Raw genomic sequence first — 9181 nt, 5'->3', positions numbered from 1 at the left:
AATGGCAAGCAATACTTTGGTTTGTGAATGTATTCTTCTATCTCTCTACCCAGTTTTGCAAGTTGCTGTCGGATTTTGTAGTATATGACCACATTTTCTTCATTGGGAATTGCTATTTTGTTGTACTGTTCTTCCAGTTTATTCACCTCTATAATAGAAAGTAAAATTTCATGGACGTACATAACTTTGCAGATTTAAAAGTCAAGGTTTCCCTTTCAGGTTTATATACACAGTATTTTGTGACTGCTTTCAGCACACGTTTTCTATGTACAATAATGCATTTTCTGGAAATCTAGAAATCTATGTACATGTCTGTTAAATATTATAGTAAATTAAGCATTATATACTAGAAGTTAAAAAAAAATAATTAAAAAACAAACATTCAATTTATTAAAAGGCTTGAAAAAACATAGAAGTAATAGAATTGTGAAATATCCAAGTTGGAAGGGACCCACAAGAATCATCAAGTTTAACTCCTGGGTCCCAAAGAACCACCCAGGAAAAATAAAAAAAATAAAATTCAGACCACATGTCTGAGATCATTGTCCAAGCACTTCTTGAACTCTGGTATGTCTGGTCCTGTGACCACTGCTCTGGGGAGCCTGTCCCAGTGCCCGACCACTCTCAGGGTGAAGAACCTTTTCCTAAAACCCAGCCCGACCCTTCCCTGTAAGTCGGGCCGCCCGTTGCTCAGGAATCACTGTTGTAGGGTTTCAAAGAAGTCCCCTAAAGACTTGCAAAGATCTGTGAGAGGGTATTCACTGTGTGCCAGCACTCTTCAACTTTCTCCTATGAAAAAAATATTGTGCAAAGACATCTTCTGACAACTTCCCTCAAGAAAATCAATACTGTTTGTAACCTGTTTTAGATTTTGTTTTCACTAGTTTGAAACTTTGAAATTCACGCCTTATTTAGGCAAATCAGCTCTTGTTATAAGCAACATGCTTCCTTCTCTCACACTGGTCACACCACTGGTCAACATGAACAAAGGCCACATTATTAAGATCCCTGTCCTCTCTACCAACTCACCACCCTCTTGCATGCTATTTCAATGCATATGGGTGACTCAGAAATCCCACTGCACTAGGGCTTGAGACAGAGCTCAGGAAAGTGTTCCCTATTTTTAGCTGCCAGCTTTTTAAGGAAAAAGCTAGCAATTCATACTTGTGGCATAATTTGCACATTGACCCAAACAACCACTTCTCTACTTTGTATTTTAGGTTGAAGCTGAAATGACTACAAAATTCTAATGCCCAATATGGTGCCTAATCTAAAAAAATATATAAAAAAATAATTTTAAAAAAGTTATTTTTTAGTTTCTTATTTAAATTTTAGTGCTGGAATGCCAGAAAAAGAATGAAGATCTAGGCATGCCAATTGGAACAGGCAGGTCCTCAGGAAATACATAGTATATTTGACTACTACTGTCTTAAATAGCACACCTGCAAGCTAACAGAAACCTTGCAAAGAAACTCAGGACAAAAATGCAGCTCTTCATATCTACCAACCCTACACATACATGTACATATGTGTGCACACCGTCTCTTGACATTCAGTTAACGATCAAAGAGATGAACTGCTTGTTTATCGGTGGCAAAGGAAGTAGCTACCTCTTATATTCTTCAGATTCTTCTGGGTTAAATTTTCAGAGAGGCCTCATTCTCAAACATTGGCTGAGTTCTTTGGAAACTGACTTTGGCTCATGAAAACACACTATTTAAAGATCACGGCTCAAAATTTTGAATGCAAACAGTGTCTCGGTCCTCTCTAAATTTTGCTTTGTATTTCAACTGAACTTATTTTTTCATTCTACTACTCTTGATGCCTTAGGTTTTTTGTGTGATTGTAATGAGACAACAGAATTACATTTTTTAGCTGAGTCCTACATATCACTAAACAATAAGACTTTTTTTCTCTGCACCTCATGCAAGCTGCAAGAATTTTTAAATTATTCTCCCTCTTCCCGTCCTACAGATTAGCAGTGGGATAACCATTCTTGTCCAACTCTAAGGGGAAATCTCTTGTCATAGACTGACAGTGCAGATGAGCATAGATCCTAAGCAGAGGAAATTACTCTTCCTGAAACTGTAATAAAACAGCAAACAATAAATTGGCAACAATTCACAGGCAAAACAAGAATTACCCTTACAAGCACAATGAATCATTGATTACTTCACAGTCACAGTATCTTTCATACTTACTCTGTTAAGTGAGTATAACATGCAGTAATACTTACTTTCTACTACTCCCGGAATAGCTCTGTAATGTTGGAACTGATAGAATGATTTTTCTAACATATACTCAGGGTTAATTTCCTCTACTCGAAGCAAGTTCAATACCATGTTGTATGTGAGGTGGAATGCACTGTTTAGAGGATCAGCTGAACCCTGAAAAAGATCCAAGAATATTGTTCAGTTAAAAAAAAAAAGTAATTTCAGCATACAAGAACGTATCAAATAAATTATGATGTAGTGTTTTATACAAAGAACTGCTTTGACGGGTAGTATAACTTGTATTGAATTTAGATTACTTCTCTCATAAAATCCTAAACCACTTTGTTATGCCCTACATGTAACAGTATTTGTGTCTCATTGTATCCATATTTATACTACAATGGTATACATGAAAAGTTCAGATGAAACATTTTACATTTCTCATAATCTATTATTTTGTTCCATTGCTTTAACTTTAGAATAATAGTTATTATCTATTTAATGTAATCCATTATTTTAACAGACTGGGAAAACTTATTTCCGCACCTTTTTTTCTCTCTAGGGATAACAAAAAAACAACAAAAAAAACAACACAGCTGTTACAGAGAACCCTTTATTGAACATTTGTATCAAAGAAGTAAAGTAATTACATGTTAAACAAGTTTAAGATAAATCAAATAACCTAATATTTTGCTTTCTATGATTCATTGAATGACTCTAGATTTTATCTATGTGTAGGTAATAAATAAACAAGTAGGTGTTTTGGTTTATCAATAGATGCACCAGAGAACTAAAATATCTCTTGAATTAAAACATGAAATGTGTACTTAAATTAACCCTATCAGTTCTGAAATTACCTCAAATGGGATTCTGATAAAACAGAATTGTGTCAACAGGGGCAAGATCAACCATCGAGCTGCACTGTGTGGAGGAAACCTAAAGTTTCTACGGATTTTTGAAGGCCAGAGAACCTCTGTTGCTGATGCTAACCAACACGCAACTTTTTCCTTAAACCTGAAACAAGGATTACGTGCCCAATGCTCTTGTCCATTATTCTAAATATATCATTTGTTCTAGGCAAGAGAAATTGCCACTCCCTAAGAAGCTTGCTTCTCTCAAACAGAGAACGCCATTTAAAGAGTGGCATTACAACAAAGAACGACACAGCGGTTATGCCAGTACCAGTTCAGAAGGGGACAGATTCTTTCCAACACCAACATTTATGGCTCTGGTGAGGCATCAACCAAAGCAGCTGGATTCCACCCGCCAGCTCGCTGCAGTCACTGCCCTATCTACAGAGCAGCAGAGATCTGACAAAACGCCGCTGAAATCACTCTGGTCACACTATGAACCCCTTCGTCCCATTCCTCACAGTGCTATGTTGCTTTAAAGCGTATCTTAGCTGTATGCTTGCAAGATTAGCTATTTGAAAGAATAAAATCAATGTATCACACTTGTACTATCAGAAAATGAGGAAACAACATTCTTTCCACAAGCACAACATACGCACAAAACATTCCAGGAAAGACCAAACAATTCCAGCAGATTCACTTTAGAGGCTGTGAAGAAAGGCTGATTTAAAAACAAATGAAAGCTAGCTACTTCAAAGATCATATGAAGCAGACTTATTTGTCAGGCAGCATTTGAGCCAACTGCTGATGGGGCAATTTTTAACACATGACCAGCATTTTACAATTTGAAAATAAGACCATACCAAGATGAAGACAAAGCACTTAGAAACAATTCACAATTTTTGCCAAACAAAGAATTCTTATTTTTGTTTGTCTCACACATTTTTCTCTGAGTTTCAGAAATTCCTGTTTTCTCATTGTTGATCTCTAGGCAATTTTATGCTTGAAAAATCAAAAGTCAAAAAAAGGTTTTTTTCCTTTCCTTTTCTTCCTGGAAACTAGAATTTTAACTTCTCCAAACTAAACAGAACTGAAATAGCTTTTCTCTATTTCACCTTTAGCACAGCCAGAGAATTCTGCTAGTGCATTACTCTCTTCTGATCATCCCAGGCTATGAACAGATTCCCATGTAGTGCGCAGCAATCATCCAGACGCCCTTGTGTCCGATACCTATAGATACCTAGCAATGTATGGGTTATGCAGCTGCATCAGCAAAGCTATCATCAAAATACAGTTACCCTTATATACTAAATATGCACTAAACATGATTAAAGAAGCTGCCCCTGTCAATTAACAAAAACAGGCATGATTTCTGAAAAGGAAGTCAGTGGTTATACAAAAACACTTGTCATGTACATACGGTAGAAGGAAAGGAGAACGGGAGAGGAGGAAAAAAGAGATGTATTCATAATGGGAAAATGGGTAAGGTGGCCCTTCCTTTCCTAACCTGCTACTGAAAAGGTTATGCACTGCAAAGTGTTCAACCAACCTGGGGTTTCCTTGGTGCTAAGGTATAATAGGAGGCAAATCAGTTTAACTTACACTTTTTCTGTCCAGTTTTTGCTCCTCCTGCAACCCCTTTCTCTGTTTAAGCCCTGTAACAACAGCTTCCAGACTTAAAATTCTTTATTAGTTTCTTAAAAATAGTGTGAAGCATGTGCCTGACACATTTAGCTCACCCTCTACCATAGATCCTCCTGTCACAGTTAATTAGCTTTCTCCTCTTCAGGCCAGAGTACACAATCACCTGCCTCTAGTTAGTTCTCTTCATCTGTGGAAGCCTATTCCTTGTTTCCAGAGAAAAGGTCCTGTATTACAAAAAGAAAGAGCCACCAGAAAAGAAAGAGCCACCCATGAAAGAGCCACCCAGCTCTAACTGCATAGAGCTGCAATGAACCTCAATGAGAAAGATTGCCACGGAACCTTCAAATACATGCTGTGTCCATCACTTTGTTGTTGCTGTACCATCCAAGTGCTCCTACTTCCTTTCTACAAGTAAATCCCTTCTTCAAAGAGCATGGTCCACTGCTTCAAGCCTTCAACAGGCAGTAACAAGAGATTTATTTCTGAATAATTAAAGAAAAAGGGGGGGGGGGAGGAGGCAGCAGCCAGAGGAATGATTTTGGAATGATTTTTATCTCTCCAGATGAGAACAGCCTGGATGCACAGACTGCAGTTCTCACAAATTAACGACCTACTTGGTGTTCTTGCAATCACCCCGTTTAAGAAGTCTGAAGTTGTCTTAACATGAGCACCCTTTTAAGATTTGGGTCGGAACAGAATGATAAGTTTCAGATGATAATTTTTAAAACCAAGAATATGGGCATAAACAACTCACTACAGAAATAATTTCATCAAGAATCAACTGAAAATTATAGCAGCTATACACTGTGCCTTCTTTACCTGTCAACGATGGCAGAAGGGAATCCCTGAATTGAATCATCCAGAAGGCCAATGAGCATTTACTAGCCCTACTATTTCTTGCCCACATCAATTAGAAACATAAAACTATTGGGGAGGAGGCAGACTAGTGTCTGGAATTGATATTCACAGCTTTTTCAGATTTTTTTTCCCCCTTGCTGTTAAAAATAGGAAACCTTGCCTAACTGGAGATGTGCGGCTGTTGTTGCTGCATCATGGCACATAATGTTGAGCGAGACCTACATTTGGTAAGGGTTACTCTCTCTGTTCTCTCTCATAGTGGGTAAAAATATTTACGCTTTCAAAATTGTTCCCATGCAGAGACAGGAACAAATTTTACATAGCACTTTCTTGCTCTCCAGCCTCTCACGGAAAACACATGCGAAGCTTTCACAGGGAATGTAAGATGGCAAATACTGTCTGAACCTAACTTACAGGGACATGAAGAGCTAACAAAGAGGCAACTCTCTCTCTCTATATACACACACATTTTCTTTTAAGCAACAAAGAACTGTCTCTCATAATTACACAAATACTATTTTAGGCCATTTGTCCCACTGGTAGTTTCATTTGCTTATCAAAATTTCTAGCAACAAGCTGAATAAATTAATTTCCAATAGAGAAACAAAGAACAGCCACATTTTGGTTCCACAAAAATTTCAGTTCTAATAAGAGACTTAAAAAAACAAAACAAAACAAAAACAAAACAAAACCCTGTCTTGGTTTCTCTTCCATGCAATGCATCTTGATTTCTCTTACATGCAACCGTTGAAAATTAGTTCTGAATGACTGGACACTTCAGTCATTTACTTTCTCTAAGACAGTAGCTCTTGCCATCATACCCTTCGTTTTATCTCAGGCTGGTCACTCCGGATTCTGTTCTTCTAGTCCACATTTTATCATCATTCTGAACTTGTCACAGAAAAAGCAAACAAAAATCCTATGCACTTGTACCAAACCATCCTGATTTACCAAAGTACTATTTAAACTCTCAAGCAAATATTTGTAACTACAAGTATTTTATACAATACAAATACTTTACTAAAACTTAAAAATTTTAAATACTGACCCTCTCTATAAAGGATCATTAATTGTTCTGCACAGAAAACAAATAAACTGGGGGAGGTGGGAGTGGAGAGGCACAGGAATTTAATGTGTATGGCACCAATTCTTTTGGATCTGGCTTGGTAATACTAACTGTATTTTCATAATGTCTGAGAGTATTCTTGTTCCATCCAAGCTGGATGTATTCAAAGGAAGCTGAAATGGAAAACAGCAAATAGTATCCATATCTACACTCAGAAGCTAGTTTAGTTACTCAAAACACTGGTTTCAGATTCACTACTACAGACTACTATCAGGTCACTAATGTGACAATTCACAGCTACAGTAAATATACAGTACATTTTCAGAGTGTGCCTTAAATAATGTAAATCTCTAAGAAAAAAAAAATGCATAAAAATATCTTAAGGAAATCTTGTCTGTTCTTCGTATCTTGTTTTAATAATAAGGCATCAAAGCAAAAAGTCTAGCTTAATAATTTGAAACGTAGTTAAATCTGTAACACTGCAGTGATAAGTTTACCGAAGTAAAAGCAAATTTCCAAAATATGTCACTGTGGTGGTTTTACCCAGCTGGGAAGCTGAACTCCACTACAACTGCTCTCTCACTCCCCCTCCTCAAATGTAAAGTGGGAGAAAATAAGATAAAAGTGGATCAAGGGTTGAGATAAGGACTCACTCAACAATTATTGTCATGGTCAAAACAACTTGGCATAACGAGATTAACGTAGTTTATTGCTTACCACTAGCAGGCTAGAGCAGTGAGGAAGTAGAAGCAAACTAAAAACACCTTCCCCCCAACCACCCTCTTTTCCCTCCCACAGGCAGCAGCTCTTCAAGAACTGCTCCCACACAGCTCTGTACCACGGGGTCCATCCCCCAGGAGCAAACTGCTCCAGCACGGGTCCCCCACGGGTGGCAGCTCCCCCCAGACCCCTGCTCCTGTGTGGGCTCCTCTCCACGGGCTGCAGCTCCGGCCCGGGGCCTGCTCCTGCGGGGGCTCTCCATGGGCCGCAGCCTCCTCCAGGCCACATCCACCTGCTCCACCGGGGGCTCCTCCACGGGCTGCAGTGTGGAGATCTGCTCCATGTGGGACCCATGGGCTGCAGGGGGACAGCCTGCTCCACCAGGGGCCTCTCCACAGGCCGCAGGGGAACTGCTGCTGCCTGCCTGGAGCTCCTCCTGCCCTCCTCCTATACCACCCTTGGGCTCTGCAGGGCTGGTTCTCATTCCTCTCTCCCAGCTGCTGTTGCACAGCAGGGTTTTTGTTTTGTTTTGTTTTTCCTTGCCTTCAATCTGCTCTCCCAGCAGCCCAACCAGCACTGTTCCCCGGCTCACCTCTGACCAGCAGTGGGTCCCTTTTGGAGCTGGCTCTGCTCTGACATGGGGCAGTTGCTGGGCTCTGCTCACAGAGGCCACCCCTGCAGCCCCCTGCTACCAAAACCTTGCCACGTAAATCCAGCTGGGGGAAAAGCTGCTTTCCACAGACAGGTCTAATAAAACTTCAAGTAACTTGTGGTATTCACATGCAAGCAACCACAATTAATAAATAATACCAGTTAGCTTAGTCCTCCTGGCTCCAAAAAACCCTGAAATGAAGTCCAAGAGTGACTAAACATTTATGTGCCATCTGATGTAACCCATCTTGCCACATTTTGGTTGCAAATCTCAGGAAGAATTACTTGCTTTTCAGTTCTGTCTGCTGGCTTTTATTATTTGTCTAAAAATCATAAGCCTGTTCAGGATGGCATTTGAAAATCTGTCTGCCTTTGAACAGTTGAATGCCTCCACAATTTCACAATGAAGTCTTGTTGACTTTAAGCAGACTTCAAATTAATGTTGGATGTTAAGTATCTTCCTGAATTGAAGCCTGGAAAATTTCTGCAGTCCAAGCTTTGTAAGAACAAGATGAGTTTGTCAGTTTGAAATAATAATAAAATATTATTTTAAACTAAATTTTGATAAAATATCCAAAACTTGTTTGTCTCATTGAGATCCTCATCTAAGCCATAACTCTGGGTTACAAACAAATTTACACTGTCCTTATAGTAGCAGTGACAATGTGTTTCTTCAGATTTTGCAATGGCTTTTCCAAAGAGTGTTACTGCCAACCCCCAGCTGAAGTCTATTTCTCTTCCAAACTAAGTTTTATTAAGTTTTTCAAATCCTGATGCATCCCCTGGATTGTGCCGCTCACCCAGTAACTTTTAAATCAAATCAAAATACAGTATTATAATTAAGATGAAGCGTTAAGATGATACTAGCGAAGGCATCATATGTTGATGCAATGACAATGACTGGAGTGCTTAACCCACTGCCTTTTATTTACTCCTATTTTGCCAGCAGTACTAAAGATTCTGTGCAATCTTTTTCATAAAAACATATTAGTAAGCTTTATCATTCTATCCCAGTTTCAATATGGGCCACTACATTTTGCCCCCGAGGCATTATTCAGACATCCTGCTATCGGGATATCCTTCTCTCACCAACCAAGCTTGTGCTGTCATTTTGCTGAATGCTGCACTTAACAAACTGCTCAGATACAGGTTCCTGCCTGTATTTGACTGTACCCTGA

At 39.0% G+C, this 9181-nt stretch overlaps 1 protein-coding gene across 1 annotated transcript in view; it reads right to left on the bottom strand.

The window, feature by feature from the left end:
• MTREX (Mtr4 exosome RNA helicase) overlaps positions 1–9181 on the bottom strand; it is a 44501-nt gene that overhangs the window by 13728 nt on the left and 21592 nt on the right. Inside the window, exons 16-17 of the mRNA XM_035309821.1 lie at positions 2237–2387; positions 7–148 (exon numbers count right to left, since the gene is read on the bottom strand). Coding sequence (XP_035165712.1) covers positions 7–148; positions 2237–2387 — 293 coding nt within the window. The remainder of the gene's footprint in view (positions 1–6; positions 149–2236; positions 2388–9181) is intronic.

The sequence above is a fragment of the Oxyura jamaicensis genome, chromosome Z, assembly GCF_011077185.1.
Source record: "Oxyura jamaicensis isolate SHBP4307 breed ruddy duck chromosome Z, BPBGC_Ojam_1.0, whole genome shotgun sequence".
NCBI classification, from domain to species: Eukaryota; Metazoa; Chordata; class Aves; order Anseriformes; family Anatidae; genus Oxyura; species Oxyura jamaicensis.
This window is presented reverse-complemented; position numbering and strand designations above follow the sequence as displayed.